The following is a 20,139-nucleotide window of genomic DNA, read 5'->3' as shown; positions in this document are numbered from 1 at the left end:
CTAAAATTTTGTGAAAATGAGCGAATTCACTTAATTGTCAATAAATTCGAAAATAATCAATCCATATTTATGATCGATATGATCATTTTGTTGCTATTACAAGTGGCTTTGTAATAAAGTAATAAATCTAAAAATTTTTTTCCACTTTCGATTTTTTATGATTTTTTGAAAACAAAAAAAATGGTTATTTTCAAGTAAAAAATATATTTTTTGCTTCAATTTGTTATTATAACTCCGAAACTATTGAGCCGATTGAAACTTAATATATATATGAAAATTTGTACATAACATGTGGTAAATGTGTTAAAAATTCAATCAATCGAAAGACTACTACTTAACTACTCAATTTTAAGTATATCAAACAAAAAAAATATTTTTGTGAAAATAAGCGAATTCACTTAATTGTGAATAAATTCGAAAATGACCCATGGATGTTTATGTTCGGTATTTTATTTTTTTCGTATTTCATGTGGCTTTACGAAAAAGTAATAAATCTGAACAATTTCTGCCGTTTTCGATTTTTCATGATTTTTTTAAAACAAAATTTTTTTTTTATTTTCCCTGAAAAAAATATTTTTCATTTCAATTTGTTATTATAACTCCGAAACTACTGATCCGAATGAAACGCAATATATAAATGAAAATTTGTGCATGGCATGGAGAAAATGTTTCCAAAATTAAATCTATGGAAAGAAGAACATTAACTACTCAATTTTATGTATATCACACAAAAAACAAAAATTATGTGAAAATGAGCGAATTCACTTGATTGTGAATAAATTCGAAAAGAATCAATGTATTTTTATGATCGATATCTTATTTTATTTCCATTACATGTGGCTTTAAGATAAAGGAATAAATCTGAACAATTTTTGCCATTTTCGATTTTTCATGAATTTTTTAAAAGAAACAAATTGGCTATTTTCACGTAAAAAATATATTTTTTTCTTCAATTTGTTATTATAACTCCAAAACTACTAAGCCGATTAAAACGCAATATATATATATAAAAATTTGTACACAGCATGGGGAAAATATTTTCAAAAATTCAATCAATCGTAAGAAGAACATGAACTACTCAACTTCATGTATGTATATCAAACAAAAAAACTAAAATTTTGTGAAAATGAGAGAATTCACTTAATTGTGAATAAAATCAAAAAGAATCAATCCATATTTATCACAAATATCTCATTTTGTTCCTATTACAAGTGGCTTTATGAAAAAGTAATAAATCTGGACAACTGCTGACGTTTTCTATTTTTCATAATTTTTTAAAACAAAAAAAAAAAATTATTTTCCCTTAAAAAAAATATTTTTTATTTCAATTTGTTATTATAACTCCGAAACTACTGAGCCGATTGAAACGCAATATATATATGAAAGTTTGTGCATGTCACGGAGAAATTATTTTCAAAATACAATCAATAGTAAGAAGAACATTAACTACGCAACTTCATGTATATCAAACAAAAAACTAAAATTTTGTGAAAATGAGCGAATTCACTTAATTGTGAATACATTAGAAAATGATCCAGCGATTTATATGCTCAACATTTCATTTTATTCCCATTACATGTAGCTTTAAGATAAAGTAATAAATCTGAACTATTTTTGCCATCTTCGATTTTTTATGAATTTTTTAAAACAACATTTTTTTTATTTTCCCTTAAAAAAAATATTTTTTATTTCAATTTGTTATTATAACTCCGAATCTACTGAAAATTTGTGCATGGCATGTAGAAATATTTTCAGAATTTAATCAATCGTAAGAAGAACATTAACTACTCAATTTCATGTATATTAAACAAAAAACTAAAATTTTGTGAAAGTTAGCGAATTCACTTAATTGAGAATAAATTCGAAAAAAAATCCATGGATTTTTATTGTCGATATCTCATTTTTTCCTATTTCATGTGGCTTTGCGATAAAGCAATAAATCTGAACATTTTATTCCGCTTTCGATTTTTCGTGAATTTTTTAAAACGAATTTTTTTTTATTTTCACATAAAAAATATATTTTTTGCTTTAATTTGTCCGAAACTATTGAGGCGACTAAAACGGATTAAATGTTTATTTGAATAACATCCGACTAACTCTTGTTGAGTTATCATTAATTATGTGGAGAAACGTCTAAAAAATTTTACAATTTTACTTAAAAATTTTTATGTTCATAGAATTTAAAATTTGGTCCATATTTGTTCTACTGGAGTACAATTCATCAAAATTGCATTTAAAATTTGTTCGATTTTGTTGTCTGGTGTTATTTTTCCTCTCAGCTTACTCTCAGTTGCTCCTCTAGTTCTACCCTAAGCTCAGTGATAAATGTTGTTGCTTAATTGTTTTATATCATCAAATGTTTACGTTTTTGTTGTTAAACATTTGTGGTTAATGTTTAGCAACAATGTTTAGCTACATTTCAATGAAATTCAAATTGGAAAATTGATCATTTAACAAATTATAACTATTCTATTATTAAAACTAAATTACTAAGTAACACATAACGAAATTCCAAAAACATTGCTGAAGCTGAAAACCTCCTGCAGAGTGTTAACAACTTAACTGTCTAGTCACTCCAAAAAACCAAAGAAACAAATGACTGTCATAATAATTTCAATTAATTATACATTCCCTTTTAATTAATTAACAGCTATAATGTTTTAGTTTTTACCCATATAAATTTAAAGTTGGCTGCCAAAACGTGTCATTAGTTATAAACAATTTTAAACTGTGTGTGCCTCATAGATACATTTCATACCAACATCTAACTAAATCTATCTAAATGTAGGTTTATTGCCTGTATTTATCTTTAAGGCGGTATACATGTATCAATTTAATTCATTCATATTTAGCTCTTATTAGAGTTTTATGTTTATTAATTGCTACCGTGTAGTTTTTTCAGTTTAATTGATTGATGTTGTTCGGTTAGCTGGAGCAACAAAAATAAAAATAAAATAAAATTTTTTTTTAAATTAAATAAATTCGTTTCGATTTTCCAAACTTAATTGAAGTTATTTTGTAATTTTTGGTGGCATTTTAGCTCAATGACATATAAACTTTAGACTTGTCTGCGGCATTCTCTTGTCAATTGGCAGCGGTATGGCTTTTATTTTCAAGTAAATTTCCATTTTTGGTTTCATGTCACTGGCTAGGAGTTTTAAAAAAACCAACAAGGTGGTCTAGTTTAATGGTTGTGGAAATTACCTGCAAAGAGTAATAGAAAAATTTAGAAATTAGTAAAATGTTATACAACAAATGGTTTATTACAAAGTAGTTTAAATAAAATTTTGAATTTAAAACAGCATTTTTTTTAAGTTCGATATTCTATTTCGATTTTATGTGAAAAAATATGTCAGAATCCATGAAATTGCTGTGAAATTTATTAAAAATTTAAGTTTGTTTAAAACCCATGTTGCTAGCAATATTTCAAGATGAAAAACCGAATAATAATTTCAATAAATTTCACAGCAATTGCCTTTTTTTTAAACATTTGTTCAAGACTTTGAACAGAATACCCAGCTTAATAAAGGAAATGTTAATTTATTCAAATTTCTTTTTACATTTTAAAATATTTATAAAATTCAACATAATTCTAAGCAATTTCCATAATTAATAAAATTTTACAAGTGTTTAAAAACATGACATGTAATCACCACAACTTCCCTATTTATATTTACATCATGTTCTCCTATATTTTATATTAAATTTTGCAATATTAAGTTTCAATTGACCTTCATAACATATTAAATTGTTAACTAAACGGTTGTCTAGGTTTGAAAGATTCATATTGTTAAAAGTTTCTCACGCTAATTGCCACAAATATGCCATACAATATTTTCAATACCCCTGTTGTTGATCATGTTAAGTGCCACCTTAAGAATAAATACATTAATATTGTTGTAATTTATTTATTTATAATACAAAATATTGCGGTTTTTTATTTTTTATCGCCAACTCAAATCTAACAAATTGATTAAGATCTTTCAATTCTTTTTTTTTTGTTGAAGAATTAGTTACAAACCACAAAATCTAAGCCAAATTTTTAAGTAGTTTGTTAACATGTTTTTTTTTTATTTGTGTCTTTAATAAAGGCTTTAAATGAATTCATTATAACTTATTGAAAGTATTTTAGAGTTTTTCTAACTTTTGTTTTTTTTTAATTTATTTTGGATTTTTTCTTGCTGGTTTTTTAATTATTTTTTGCAAATTGAATTTCAGATTTATTTCATGCAACAATGTTGCTGTACTAAATTTCAAAAACTGTCAATAAAATTATAGATTTTTATTCTAAAGTTTGAAATTGCTAATGTTTGTTGCTTAATACCGACAATAGCTTTTTGTGTTTTTTTTTAGAAAAATTCTTATTTATAATACAAATAGTTCTTTCTAATCTTAAAGCTTAAAGTATTTGGTTGATTTTAGTGAGAACATTTATTTGACAGTCTCAATACAAAAATTAAAAGAATTGATGTTAAATTTTCACATATGTCTCACAAAATTGTGAGTAATGTTGATAAACATTTATTCGCAACATAAAATCAAGTACAAGCAATCAATGTTGCTGGATAAACATTTATTCGCAACATAAAATCAAGTACAAGCAATCAATGTTGCTGGCAACAGTACAAACTACATCACGTACTCTGTACGAAGTTGTGAAAAAATGTTTAGAAACAAAACATGAAATGAAAACTTTTTTAATTTCTAAAAATTAATTCTCAAATATCCACACAAATATAAATTTCAGAGATTAATACAGATATGAATCAAATGAAACCAGCTGATTCATATCCGTATAAGTTGTTATAAATTGTTGCTACAATTTTAATTTGTATGAAAACAATGTAGCTAGCAACATTTCACGATGAAAAACATAGTACTTACGCCTCTCTCTGTACGAAGTGGCGAAAAAATGTTTAGCAACAATTCTAATTTTTTAAGCAACATGTGAAAATTGATAAAAAATAAAAATAACGATAAACTCAATAAAAAACAATGTTCAGTTACATTTCAATGGAATTCAAATTGAAATGTTAATATCAAAAGTTGATCATTTAATAAATTTTATTATTAAAACTAAATTTCTAAGTATCATATAACGAAATTCCCAAAAACTTTTCTGAAGCTGAAAACCTCCTGCAGAGTGTTAACAACTTAACTTAAAATTCCTTCCCTTTTAAGAAAAATATTGGGTGTATGACTAGTAAAGCGATTTTTTTTTTATATCTTTTTTTCTTTATTGAATCTTTCTTTTTAGAAATTTACATTAAGTATTAAAATCTTAACCTAAACTAATGCGAGATTTGTTCATATTTTTTGCTTTTATTATAAAACATTTGCACAATATAAATTTATTCAAAGTATTGGCCATTGTTAGCTATGACCTTTTCCCATCTTTCTGGAAACATATGGATTCTGAGCCAAAAGAACTGCTCATCTTTTGAGGCCAAGAATGAATCAAGCCAATATCGGATACTCTGTTCCAAAGTAAAGCGTATCCCAGAGAGAACTTTCTGCATCGATCGAAACAAATAGTAGTCGGACGTGACACGGTCTGGACTAAAAAGCGAGTTATGCTAAACTTTCCAATCACTTCATTCTAAATACTTTTTAACAGGTCTTGCAACATGTTGCCGTGGGTTGGCATGATGGAATATTACAGTTTCATGTCTGGCCGCATATTCTGGCTCTGAAATTTGTTTGTAAGTGAAATCGAATAAGATTCTATGCTGTTGAAACATGTTGCTAGATGTTCGTGTTTAGTCACATCTTGTTTGAATAATCAGGGTTATTCCTGTTCTCACTTTCATCATTCATTTTATTTTTGGAAGCATATTTACAACAATAGTATCTAATTTTCTCTGCACTTCTAATTATAAATGTTTACACGTGATTTTTTTAAGATTAGTTATATAATTTTCGAAATTTTATTTCATATTGTTGTAATTATGCTTTCAAAAATAGGGTGAATGGTGAAAGTGAAAACAGGAATAGTCATGAATATTTTTTGAATGAATTTTTATGTTTAAATGTTTAAAATGTTTATTTTAATACTCTTTTTATGTTTTCTTTGCCAAAATTCCACACAAATCTAAATTGTTAGTAGAATTAAAATCAACATGAAATCCATGTTGCTGGCAACATGTTTAAGATATTTTAAGATGAAAAACAAAGCACTAACTTTGATGAAATGTGTTTAAAAAATGTCTGGACAAACCCATATTATTTTTTTAATGATTTTGACATAAGTTTTCATGGGAAAAATACTGTAGCAACATGTTAGTGTTTAGTCACATGTTGTTATGGTAGTATTTTTTTCAAATGTATTGATTATCGTCGAAAAATGCTTATCAACATTGTTTAAAAAACATGAAAAAGCTATTTTATTACTCTCTTTGTGTTTTGTTTGTCTGAAATTTGTTTGTATGGAAAATCGAATATGATTCTATGCTGTTGCAACATGTTGCTAGATGTTCGTGTTTAGTCACATATTGTTTGAATAATATCTTTTGAATGAATTTTTTATGTTTAAATGTTTAAAAAATGTCTGGACAAACCCATATTATTTTTTTTAATGATTTTGATATAAATTTTCATTGGAAATACTATAGCAACATGTTGCTATATGTTCGTGTTTAGTCACATGTTGTTATGGTAGTCCTTTTTTCAATGTATTGATTATTGTCGAAAAATGCTTATCAACATTGTTTAAAAAACATGAAAAAGCAATTTTATTACTCTCTTTATGTTTTGTTTGTCAAAATTCCACACAAATCTAAATTGTTAGTACAATTGAAATCAATGTGAAAACTATGTTGCTGGCAACATGTTTAAGTCATTTTAAGATGAATCCCAAAGCACTAAGTTTGATGGAAAAATATCTGGACAAAACCATATTATTTCTTTTATGGATTTTGATACAAATTTTCATGGGAAATGGGTTCTATGCTTTAGCAACATGTTGCTAGATTTTAGTGTTTAGTTACATATTGTGGCAGGTTTTTAGTAAATCTATTAATATGGCCTTCTATAGTTTCGCATTTCTTTAGGTAAATCAAAAAAATATACAATTATATATACATGATTTGATATTTTTGAAAAATATTGCAATTTAATGATAAGCAACATGTTGCTAAAGTATTTTTTGAAATAAATATTACCAGAATCTAAGATTTTTTCAAAAAAACAAACTAAAACACTAAAATATACAATTATAGTGGGTATATGTTTGAAAAAACATGAATTTAACGGCAGCAACATGTTGAGAGAGTACATAACTTGTTCTAAAACAAAGCTGATCATGTTTAAAATACTAATACAGTTCAAGCTATTTTTTAAATATTTACCTCTTGATACTCTTAGTTTTGTACAATTTCAATCTCTAATTTAAACGTTCTATTGTATATTCATTAACATAAGTTGTTTTTCTAACGTTCCCACTATGTTAAATGAAAGACCTTGAAATTTTGTCAAATACAATATATAAAACAAACAAATTCTTTAATCTAACCTAATTACAATAAAGTTCATTTGAACCTTAAAACAAATTCATTTGAATTGACTTATTTTAAGCTGATAACACAAACAGTAGCGGTGATTAAATGTACTGACAACATCTGTTTAATCAAATTGTTTTATTTTTGTTATTGTTTAATCAGAATAATTACACTACTACATTTAAAAAAAACGTTGCAATAATAAGTCTAGTCTAGCAATATCTAGCAACCAGACATCAGGGAATTACCCAAACAAATTTTAGGAATTAATTAAATCTAATTTGTGTGTGTACGAGAATAAATTTTATTTATTATTTCGTTTTTTTTTTTTAAATTTAGTTGCACATACTAATATTTAAATAAATTAACTAAATAAAACTTGTTAAACTTGTCATTATTCAACAAATATTAGCCGTAATTGTATGTTTGTTTAACAAACAAACAAAAAAAAAATATAAAGTGTTAAAAAAATACCATAAATTTCCATCATGTTAATAAAGGTGTTGTTTTTATTTGCCACAATTTTGTTTGAAATTTTTATTTTAAATAATTAAATGCAAACAAAATTAATATTTTAATGAACTGAAAAAAGCAGTAAAAATAGCATTAAATCTCAGTTCTCATGCTCATAGTTAAATGAGTTTTAGAACACTGTTGCCAAAAACAAAAATATTTAAATAATTAAAAATTATGAGCTAAAATACTATTCTAGATGGAAAATAAAGAATCTTAAGACTTGTCAACATGTTGCTGCAACATAATTTTTTAAAGCATTATAAATAAAATTTCAAATTTCTGTTAATTTGTATAAATTAAACAAGTTTTTGTAATTAAGAACTATGAAAAGTAGAAGAACGATGAAATAATGATAAATATTGTTATTATTGTACTAAGCAACATGTTGCTTTTGTTTTGGATACTTTAAGAGTTACGTGAGATACATAATATTAAAAAAAAGTTTTATAAAACATAAAAAACAAAGCAACAAACTATTTATTTTGGCTATTCTTTTTAAATTGTCCTTACAAATGTAAAAACTGTGTGGCTGGCAACATGTTTATAAAATTTCACTACTAAAAGCAGGGACTTTGTTTTGGCATCAGTAAATTTCCTTATGGTTAGTGAAATAATTAATAAATTTAGTTTTTAAGTTAAGTTAAAACTATGTTAAAATCCATATAAAAAACCATCGGAAATGTGAAATTTATTCAAACATATACATTTATGTTTTCAAACATATAAATGTTTATAAACATTTTTTCACTACTTATATCACAGTTAACTATAATTTTTCTATTTAATAACTTTACAAAGGAAAGTTTATTTTATTAACTTGCTTTAGCAACATGTTGCTATTAACTGTTAGCAACATTTTGTGATTTGTTTTTATTGATCCTAAAAAACCGCCATAAAGTTTTATTAAAGGTTTTTGTTCTTGCTTTGCAATAAATTGATGAGTAATTCATTTGCTTAAAAAGTGAAAGTTTTTATAAACTTCTCTTTTAAATTTAAATAATTTAAATTAATTAATGATTCATTTTAATCGTTTAAAATGCAAACTACTAAATATGCATAATGAAATTGCAAATTTTTATAAAAGTTTTTGCAATAAAATTAACTTTTTAATATAACCAGTTAAAACTTATTAAAAATTCATACAAATTTCTTAAAAATGTTATAAAAATATGTAAAAAAAAACAGTTGGAAATGCTATGATTTAAATTTTATATGACAAACTATGGGAATTGTCTGCGACCTTTTGGAAAATTTAAAAAAAAAAACTGAAAAAGTGCTCCAAAGTTGAGAAAATTTATATCAAACCCTAAGTAAGTTGTTTTTAATTGTATTTAAATATATATTTTTAAATTTTCTCCAAATATTCTGTGTTGACAGGGGCCAACCCACACCCCTCTCATTTTAACTGGCATAAAAATAATTTACAAAAAGTTTAAAAACTCTCACAATTAAAGTAACCATATATTTGTTGTGGGAGGTGCCACGCCCACTGTAATAATCCCACCAATTTTCACTTCATTTAAATACAATAGTAAGAAAATAACTGCTGTCAAATTTTGAAGCTTTAATTATAATAGTTTTGCAGATATTGAAATATAACTATTTACTTTCCAAGCTATAAACCATGCCCATTAATCCTGCCCCTTTTCAGCCAAAGTACGTACAATTATCAAGAAGTGAAATTTCTTCTAAATTACAAAAAAAAACATATGAAAGAACATTAATTTGGCTTCCCATATTATAATTCAAAGAAATAGTATGTTAAATAGATATTTACAAAAGTCCTGGACAATAAATTGTATGACGCCATTGGCGTCATACAATTTGCCAATTAGCCAATTGTCTAAATATTATTCTACTGTGGTATTCTTTGATTTATCACAGCGTAATTATAATAAATGAACTTGAGTAAAATTAAAAATTTACTTTCAAACTATTCAAAATAAAAAGTTTAAATAATTATCAAAAATCTGTAAAATTCAAAGTTGAAATCCTTTAAATGTTATATAAATAGCTCTGAAGATAATCAAGAATAACTATTTACTTTGTATGGGAGGTGCCACGCCTTCTAATCCTAAACCTTCCATTTTAATTATTTAATGGACAAATAACGGTTATCCAGAAAATTTGAAATCTAGAACTCTCTATGTTAGAGTCAACGGAGACCTATACTTTTATATACCAATAGATTCGTTTTGTTGTGCTCTTTCAGAATCTATGGTGATAAAATGATCTCAACTTCACAGTTAACAGTTATTATTCAACGTAAAAAAAAAGTTCGCATGAAACTCTAAAAAAAAGAGTTTCAAATAGCCGTTATAAAAAAAATTCATTTGAAGAGTTTTATTTTTCCCGTAATAAAAAATCGTTTGGGGAGTTTTATTTTTTCCGTCATAAAATAAAACTCATTTGAGGAGTTTTATTTTACCCTTTAGAAAATAAAACTCTTTTCGTTTATTTTCAGTATCTTTCTTTATTGAGTCTATCTGATACAATGTTTTTAGCAATTTAGTTGTTTAAGAAAAAAAAAACAATTTCATAATAGGAATCAAACAATAACAAATTAAAATTCTTTGAAGAGTTTTATTTTTCCCGTAATAAAAAATCGTTTGGGGAGTTTTATTTTTTCCGTCATAAAATAAAACTCATTTGAGGAGTTTTATTTTACCCTTTAGAAAATAAAACTCTTTTCGTTTATTTTCAGTATCTTTCTTTATTGAGTCTATCTGATACAATGTTCGTAGCAATTTAGTTGTTTAAGAAAAAAAAAACAACAATAATTTGATAATAGGAATCAAACAATAATAAATTAAAATTCCACTTGATTTTATTTTTATTTATTCAATTGCAATGAAGGTGATTTACAAAATGTAATGATCTGATCAGCGGCAAGCTTCACATAAAATGAGTTTTATATTCTGACGGGAAAAATAAAACTCCTCAAATGAATTTTATTTTATGACGGAAATAAAATAGAACTCCTAAAATTAGTTTTTTTCTGACGGAAAAATAAAACTCCTCGAATGAGTTTTTATAATGACGGCTATTTAAAACTCTTTTCTTAAGATAAGAAAATAAAACTCCTCAAATGACTTTTATTTTATGACGGAAAAAATAAAACTCCTAAAATTTGTTTTTTTTTTCTGACGGGAAAAATATAACTCCTCAAATGAGTTTTTATAATGACGGCTATTTAAAACTCTTTTTTAAAGAGTTTCATGCGAACTGTTTTAGATGGATTTATATAAATTTGTCATTCCGTTTGTAATTTGCACAATATAATTTTCTGACCCTATAAAGTTATATATTCTGGATCCTTATATATAGCGGAGTCGATTAAGCCATGTCAGTCTGTCCGTCCGTCTGTTTGTTGAAATCAATTTTTTGAAGACCCCAGATATCTTCGGGATCCAAATCTTAAATAATTCTGTCAGACATGCTTTCGAGAAGTTTCCTATCAGCAAAATCGGTCCACAAATGGCAGAGATATGAGGAAGAAACCAGTAAAACTCGATTTTTGACCTATATCTGAATTACTAAGACATTAATATAGACAATATGGATATCTAATAATAGAAATTTCAAAGACCTTTACAACGACGTATATAAGATCATATTAAGTTGGACCTACAATGGGTCAAAATCAGAAAAGAAAAATTTTAAACCGACTTTTTTTTCTCCAAAAATTTTTTTTTTCAAATTTAAAAAAAAAAATTTTAAATATCAATTCGAAAAAACTTTTTCTCCAAAAAATTAAAAAAAACTACTTTGGAAAAAAATTTTTTTTTTTTCAAATTTAAAAAACAAAAAATTTAAAATAACAATTCGAAAAACCTTTTTTTGCAAAAAATGAAAAAAGAATTTTGGAAAAAAAATTTTTGTTTACCTAAAAATATTTGAAATTTTTATTTTGAAGTATAATTTGATGAAGGGTATATAAGATTATATTATATCTTACTTGTTATTTTTAAAGTCACAAAATTACTGTTGTAAAATAACTTTTTGGATATCAATTATTTTATTTGGATCTAGTTGTTAAAAATTATTGAGGTTGGATCAAGTATGAATTGAATCTTAGCTAGGTACTTATTTACACATACAATCAAAGTCTTATCGCTTAAAGTATAATTAAAAGCTTTTGAATAATCATCTGAGAGATTCAAAATGAGCAAGTAAATTATAGTGTAGCATAGAATTTTTAGCACAAAATTGGAAATTAAAGAAGCAATCATCACGAAGCCACTACTACCACGTTTTTCACTTATTTTCGCCAACATTTTTTTTCATCAAACAATTTTTTGAAAAAAAATTTTGTTTCACCCAAATTTTTTTCCAATTTTTTTCAAAACTAGTTTTCAATATTTATCTTAAAGTGTACTTGGTGGGGGGAATATGTATAAAAAAGTAAATTTTTACCACTAAGGGTTAAGACGAAAAACATCACGAGATAATAATTTGTTTGTTTCAGGTTTTAGTTTAATATGTATATCCCCCTATGATCTAACAGTTTGTGTATAAATTATTCTCTTTCACACTGTTTCGCCTAGAACATCATCACATTATCAAGAATTTATTTATTAGAAACATGATATTTCGGTGAAATAATAATCTACAAATAACAAGTTCCACAGAATCGTATTAAGAAATAGAACAAACAAACAAAAAGTGGTTTCGTAAAATGTATACAGATTTGTGTATAGAAAAATAATATTGAATATGAATATTTAAATACAAATTCTAAGTATAAAAGCCACAGTATTGATAACAAACAAATTAGTTGTTATTCAAACTTAAAATCAAACACTTTACTTAATTTACTTATTATATTGCTTTAATAAAATAATGGCAAAATTATTTCAACAAATTTTCTTAGTATTCGCCATCGTTTTGGCTTTTGTGGTGACCATACAAGCTCAAGGTAATTAAGGAATGAAGTGGACTCAAAGCTGTTATAAAAAATTAAATTCTAAATTTTAAACATATAATATTAAAGTTTATAAGTTAGTTTTCATATCAGTTTAATTTATAAAGAAATTTTTTTAAATTTTGTTTTTCATTTTCAGGCAAACAGTGTCCCCCTAACCAAGAATGGAAAACCTGTGGCACTGCCTGTCCTGCTAAGTGTGGTGAACCTGCTCCCAAATTCTGTACTTATCAATGTATTGTTGGCTGCCAGTGCAAGGATGGCTTTATGCTAAAGTCCAATGGTCAATGTGTGGCCACAAGAGATTGTTAATTAATGGAACTGTATTGAATTGTTATTGAAATTAAAAAAAAAAATAAATGTTATTATGAAAAGTTTAAAATGTTGTGGGCAATATTGAACCAAAATTTATCTTTGAAATAGAGCTTAATTCACTTAAATCTTAATTAAGAATTCCTGAATTATTTCAGCAATTCATTCAATATAACTATTCCCAAACCAATTCTTTAGATTCATTCAAATATAATTCATTGTTGAATTAATTCATAACAAAATTCATTCAACCTTTGAATGATTCAATTTATGTTAATTCAAATATTAGACAAATTGAACAAATTGAACAAAAATATTTGTATATTCATTAAGTTTTGTTTTGAAATTAACTCTCAAAGTAATGAATTCAGCAAGTTTGAAGTACTATGGAAATATGAATTCATTAACCCTAGGTCTCCACGTAACAATTTTTTTTAAACATCGGGATAACAACAGGGCAGCGATTACTTTAGATAGAGAAAACGTTCGTCTCAAATACAGAATTTTCAACGCGAAAAGTTGTATGAAAAACTTTTATATGATTAATTACACCGAATCATATAAAGAAGAAATTTTACATTAATGAAAGCTGAACTGACAGCTTACTGCTTAACAATTATTGCTCAATCAATCAGTATAGCAATCATTTCGCAATGGATTCCTACATTTAGCAATTGCGGTCTACACATTGTAAACTTTTATGGACTCAATCAAATATTGCAACGTGGAGACTTAGGGTAATGGAATGATTAACAGAAAAATATTGTAGATTTCCAAAAATAAAACATTTAAATTAGAGCTATATGTACGGTTTAATTCATTTTTAGAAATGGTGTATTTAATAATAAATAACTATTTATCATTTATCACGTTTAAAGTATATAAATATCTAAAAATAACATTTCTCATTACTATGTGTATAAAAAAATATTTTTAATTACATTATTAACTTTGTACTTAAAGCACACAATACAAACTGAAAGCAGGGTCTCAGATTTTTGAGTAAGATTACGAGTAAGATGATATGATAAGATTAAGGAGGAAGTCAATTGACCCTATATAGATTACATTTTGAATTACCAAAGGCCACTTAAATGCAATTGGCTGTACAATAGAAAACTTCGTGTAATAAAAATCAAAATTTTACAAACTACTCTCTAGATTACTTAGAGACATAAAATAGCAAAAGAGCTAAACTCATTAGTGAAAAGAGATAAATTACTACTGTTAAGTCAATTGTTTTAAATTTTATTACTCCATTTAGAGAAACAGGAATCATGAAAATATACGAACTACCCAGCATAAACTAGGTAATGACTTTCAATTACTGAATAACATAGTTTTCAATGTCTACCACTTACAGTCTACATTACTTAGAAGTAGTCGACTAATGACTTATTTATAATGTCATATGGATTAGAATATTCTGCATTTGCTGATAACTTTATAGATCTTACGGACAATGGGTTATTAAAGTAATTACTTGTAACTAGTTTCAGTTGACTTATTTATAAGCTGCTGTGATGCCTCCAATGACATCGCCGTATTATAATAATGAATTAAAATGCTACTGCATAAGTAGTGAAGTGTCAAAATATAAGCATTTAAACACATTACTAGGTAATGATCATTTTTGACGGGTATTTTCTCAAGAAACAAGAAGCTACAAATCTGCTCATATGAATGTAAATATACGTCTAAAATTAAAGGAAATTAAAGCTCGAGGACCATATTATTTGTAGCTCTCTTACACAGAGAAATAGATTCGTGATAGCAACCGAATTTGTTGCCAATCAAATTATTCTCCTTAGTGACCTAATTTTACAGTTATGGCTACAAAACTTTAGAAGGGTTAACAAATGTTTGGTTCCTTCAACCGAAATTCTTCTTTATCAACTGACTTTCTGTTGAGGGAATCATACAATTTGATGTGTACAACCGAATCAATTGATCGGCAACATATTCGTTTGCTATTACGAATCTTTCTCTGTGTAAGTAAACAATGAAGTAAAAAGTTAGAAACATTAGTTAAATATATCATTAGGAACTGTCCATTATACTATAGGATGAGCTATCTTTTAGGGCATTATAAAGGGTCTTCCAAGAGGGACTTCCAAACTTGATATTCCATTCGAATCAGTTGTAATTTTTTCAGTTTGTTTGCCAACTCAGCATAATACAGCGTTCAAAGGCACATGCAAATGATAACAGTGTTTTATAAAAATGGGTTATCTACTCTGATCCTAATTTTCATCAAAAATTCATCCTTTGCGATGAGTAATTTTTCAGGATGAATGGGTACGTCAGCAAACAAAATTGTAGAATTTGGGATGATACCAATCCAAGAGATCCAGAGCACTTTTTGGTGTGTATTTATGGCTGATGGCGTCATCGGTCCATATTTCTTTTAGAACGACGTTGAAACCATCACAGTTAACGACGAGCGCTATAGGCCCATTATTACCAACTTTTTTTGACCTGAATTGGATGTTATGGACACCAACGAAATGTGATTTCAACAGGACTGTGATACGTGCCACACAGCTCATGCCACATTGGACAGTCTACATGATCGATTTGAGGGCATGGTCATCTCACGTAGATGTGATGTGAATTGGCTACCGCAATCGTCTGTTTTGATCCAGTTAGACCTATACTTGTGGGGTTGTATTAAGTCTCAGGTATATGCGAATAAGCCACAAACCACAGAGGCCATCAAAGCCAATATGTATGCCATGGAAAATTGGAAATTTCTATATTGAATCTCTTAGATTGAAGTCAATCTGCTTCCTCCTAGGATACATTTATGTTAAAATAACTAGTTAAATAGGTAGTTTAGTAACAAGTAAGCCATGCGTAGACTACATCGAACCAGATACCATACAGTATCATTCTAATCTATGCAGATTTCTGCATATTACTTGAAATAATTGCTTGCAATGCTCATTCATACCTCAACTAGAGGCGACCCAAAATGGTAGATAAAATCATTAGTTTGGGAACAGTCATCAGAACTTCTGGGATATGTAAGTGATTTGAAACGTGGGGTTTGAATTTTCTAGAAGATAATTTTCACCATTTGAAAAGCTTGTTCGTCATCTATTCAATTACGAATATACTCGAAAATATATATGGCTTTTGGGTCTCCTGAAAAGTTGTTAAATAACACATAGGACTTTTTGTAGGCCACACGAATTCATTCCAAGTCTTTCGCATTTTCACTGTTCAATTATTTGCAATTAGTTGTTGCACAATGCTGTGAATTGTAAATCGAACCTACTCATATACATATCTACTGCAATTTAAGATGAAGGCGGCAACAGCAGAAAATAATTTAGCATTACAAATAGCAACAAATTGCTATTTTAATTTGTTAAGGGGATTTTTGTTCTAATAAATTATAATTTTTTTAATAATTGTAATAAATACAAAAAAAGTTGTAAAATTGTTTTATTAAGTTACAGACTTGTCTAAGTAATCATCATAAATATATTCACGTTACATACCCTTTTGTAAAAATTATCCAGACTGTAATAACTTCTGCCCATTTGTGATTGATTGTAAACAGATACGTGGCTAACTTAAATATTTAAAAGAGAAGAAATATAAAAAATCCCATAAACTTACAACTTATATTGAAAATGAAATGTCCCATAGATACCCTATTTTGTACAGATAAATTTGGCAACTTTTGTTTTAAAAAAATATTGAAATTTTTTATTTTAAATTACAAAAATATGTATTTCGAATAGAATTAGGATTCTGGGTTCTAACAGTTTATTTTGGTTTGGAAAAATTAAAATTTTTTAAACCCCTCTACTTGTATACGCCTGTGAAAGTAGATAATAAATTAGCACAATACATATTATAATAATTACTAACAAATACATTAAACAAAATGTTAACAAAACTAATAAAAATTTAATATTTATTTTCTTTACCGGTTAATAATTAAAGTATAAAAACTATAGAATAGGCAATGCAACAGATTAGTTGTGATTGTGCAGTTGTCATATAGAAAACTAAATTTTTTACTCTAAAAATTAATAAATCGTAATTATGACTAAATCCAGACAAATGTTCCTGTTATTTGCTGTAGTTGTTATGGTGGTGGCCATACAGGCTCAAGGTGTGCTCAAAAGGCTTAATAGGAGTTGGATTTTTCAATAAAATAATGTTTAAATTTTTTATTTTTTTTGAATAGGAGAATGTCCTAAGAATCAGGAATTCAATAGTTGTGGTTCGGCCTGTCCACCCAAGTGCAATGATGATCCTTCAAGACCTTGTACTTTGCAGTGTATTATTGGCTGCCAGTGTAAACCAGGTTTTGTGCTTAACAATCAAAATGAGTGTGTAACACCATCGGAATGTTGATTTTAAAAATGATGAAAAGTTTTATTAAAAATAACGAAAAGTGATAATGTGATAATAAAGTTTGTGAAACAAATTAAATTGAAATTAAAACATGCATTAAATCCTCTCCACTATGGTGATGTAAGGTATAATGAGTAGTGTGAGAAGTTTTTTTATGTCCCGCAGATACCCTATTTCGTACAAATAAATTTGGAAACTTTTGTTTTAACAAAATATTGATATTTTTGATTTTAAATTAAAAAAAATTATATTAAGAATATAATTAGGAGTAGCAATGCGGAGTATGTTCTAGCAGTTTATTTTGACTAGGACAAATTTTATTTTTTTGAACCCCTCCACTCGTAGGCAATAAAAATAACCAAACGAATAATGTGATAATAAAGTTTGTGAAACAAATTAAATTGAAATTAAAACACGCATTATATCCTTTCCACTACGGTGGTGTAGGTAGTGGTGTAGAGTAGTGTGAGAAGTTCTGTTTATATCCCACAGATACCCTATTTCGTACAAATAAATTTGGCAACTTTTGTTTTAAAAAAATATTGATATTTTTGATTTTAAATTAAAAAAAAATTATATTAAGAATATAATTAGTAGTAGCAACGCGGAGTATGTTCTAGCAGTTTATTTTGGCTAGGAACAATTTTATTTTTTTAAACCCCTCCACTCGTAGACAATAAATTAGCACAATCCATATTATAATATTTACTAACAAATATATTAAAGAAAATGTAAACAAAACTAATAAATATTTAATATTTATTTTCTTCGCCGGTTTTAATTAAACAAATATTGGCTTTAGTATAAAAAGCATAGAATTGGCAGTGCAACAGATGAGTTGTGATTATACAGTTGTCACATAGAAAACAAAATTTTTACTTTAAAAATTAATAATTCATAAATATGGCTAAATCCAGAGAAATGTTGCTGTTATTTGCTGTTGTTGTTATGATGGTGGCCATACAGGCTCAAGGTGTGTCCTAAAAGTTTAATAGGATTTGGGTTTTTCAATAAAATAATGTTTGAATTTGTTTTTTTTGGGAATAGGAATTTGTCCTAAGAATCAGGAATTCACCAGTTGTGTTTCGGCCTGTCAACCCAAGTGCAATGATGATCCTTTATGGCCTTGTATTGTTGGCTGCCAGTGTAAACCAGGTTTTGTGCTTAATAATCTAAATGAGTGTGTAACACGGTCGGAATGTTGAGTTTAAAAATATGAAAAGTTTTATTTAAAATAACAAAAAGAAATAATTGGGGGATTCAAACTGTCTCCTATTAGGTCGTAATGTCATAATGTCATAAAATATTTTTTTAGTTTAAATAAATTTTTGTTGGGTTTCAAACAAAAAAGTTATAGACTAATAAAACTTTTAGAACTATGTTTATTGGTTTGTCATAAAATAACACTTTTTTTGTTTGCAGCACAACAAGAATTTGTTTAAACTAAAAAAATATTTTACGACAATACGACCTAATAGCAGACCGTTTGAATCCCCCAAATGTGTTAATAAAGTTTATAAAACAAATTAAATTTAAATTTGTCATAATTAATCTTATATTAAACACTGAAAAATACATTGGAAAACATTGATTTGTTTGAGAAGTATCTCCCAGAGCTCTATGCCTCCAAAATAATGTTTAAATAATTTTTATTTGATATTGGAAAGGTGATTTTATACCAATTTGTACTGCCCAGATTTATACCAATTTGTACTGCCTATTTAGACTAGCGCAATTAAATAATTTTGCTTCCAAAAGGTACCAGTTTTTTGTCATAGATAAATACGCATAGATCGCAAACTCTCTTGTCAAAAACCTAACTCAGTTGTCAAAAACCTATGTGCTGAAAATGTATTCATAAAAAACTATGTTAAAACAAAAACAACACTCGTATGTGTGATTATTTTGAGTCGTTTGCGTTTGTGTAGCTGTTTGTAACACCCGAAAATACTAGTCTAACAACCACCTTAAAGTATACCGATCGACTTAGAATCACTTTCTGAGTCGATTAAACGATGTCCGTCTGGCTGGCTGGCTTGCTGTTCATGTAAACCTTGTGCGCAGAGTACACGTCGCAATTTTGAAGATATTTAGATAAAATTTTGTACATATTATTTTTTTGGCCCAAGGACCAAGAATATTGAAACTGGCTGAAATCGGTCCATTATTTCACCTAGGCCCCATACAAATGTACTCCCGAAATTGGACTTTATCGGTCATAAATTTTTAATTTATAAATGTATAAAGACAAAATTCGCTCCAAATAAATTTAATATATACAAAATTCATGTCACTAAATTTTGATTGGTGATCGGTCCATAATTGGTCATAGCTCCCATATAAGGCCCACTTCCCAAAATCACTCACGAATATAAATTATTGATATTTTTAAAAGAAAAATGTTTTTGCTCATTTACTTAGTGTAGGGTTTTATATGGTCGGTTAAGCCCGACCATAATTTCTTACTTGTTTTTTGTATGAGTTTTTTTCTACTTTCCGCTCTATGTGTATTGTATT

The 20,139-nt window shown here is 27.0% G+C and overlaps 3 protein-coding genes across 3 annotated transcripts in view; 2 read left to right on the top strand and 1 right to left on the bottom strand.

The window, feature by feature from the left end:
- The window catches only part of stw (straw), a 176,798-nt gene that overhangs the window by 83,277 nt on the left and 73,382 nt on the right, over nt 1-20,139 (bottom strand). The gene's annotated exons all lie outside the window — the stretch shown is intronic.
- LOC135960598 (chymotrypsin inhibitor-like) lies at nt 12,772-13,318 on the top strand. The gene is made up of 2 exons (XM_065511921.1): nt 12,772-12,930; nt 13,076-13,318. The coding sequence occupies exons 1-2, from the start codon at nt 12,855-12,857 to the stop codon at nt 13,246-13,248; spliced, it is 249 nt and encodes an 82-aa protein (XP_065367993.1). The 5' UTR covers nt 12,772-12,854; the 3' UTR covers nt 13,249-13,318.
- LOC135960599 (chymotrypsin inhibitor-like) lies at nt 17,245-17,753 on the top strand. Its single transcript, XM_065511922.1, has 2 exons — nt 17,245-17,377; nt 17,453-17,753. The coding sequence occupies exons 1-2, from the start codon at nt 17,308-17,310 to the stop codon at nt 17,620-17,622; spliced, it is 240 nt and encodes a 79-aa protein (XP_065367994.1). The 5' UTR covers nt 17,245-17,307; the 3' UTR covers nt 17,623-17,753.

The sequence above is a fragment of the Calliphora vicina genome, chromosome 5 (assembly GCF_958450345.1).
Source record: "Calliphora vicina chromosome 5, idCalVici1.1, whole genome shotgun sequence".
NCBI classification, from domain to species: domain Eukaryota; kingdom Metazoa; phylum Arthropoda; class Insecta; order Diptera; family Calliphoridae; genus Calliphora; species Calliphora vicina.
This window is presented reverse-complemented; position numbering and strand designations above follow the sequence as displayed.

What these genes read in the sequence shown, in the direction of transcription:
- LOC135960599 (XM_065511922.1), top strand. Translation starts at nt 17,308, where the DNA reads ATGACTAAATCCAGACAAATGTTCCTGTTATTTGCTGTAGTTGTTATG. An exon ending in GGTGGCCATACAGGCTCAAG is followed by an intron (nt 17,378 to 17,452) that starts GTGTGCTCAAAA and finishes TTTTTTGAATAG; the next exon opens with GAGAATGTCCTAAGAATCAG.
- LOC135960598 (XM_065511921.1), top strand. Translation starts at nt 12,855, where the DNA reads ATGGCAAAATTATTTCAACAAATTTTCTTAGTATTCGCCATCGTTTTG. An exon ending in GGTGACCATACAAGCTCAAG is followed by an intron (nt 12,931 to 13,075) that starts GTAATTAAGGAA and finishes TTTCATTTTCAG; the next exon opens with GCAAACAGTGTCCCCCTAAC.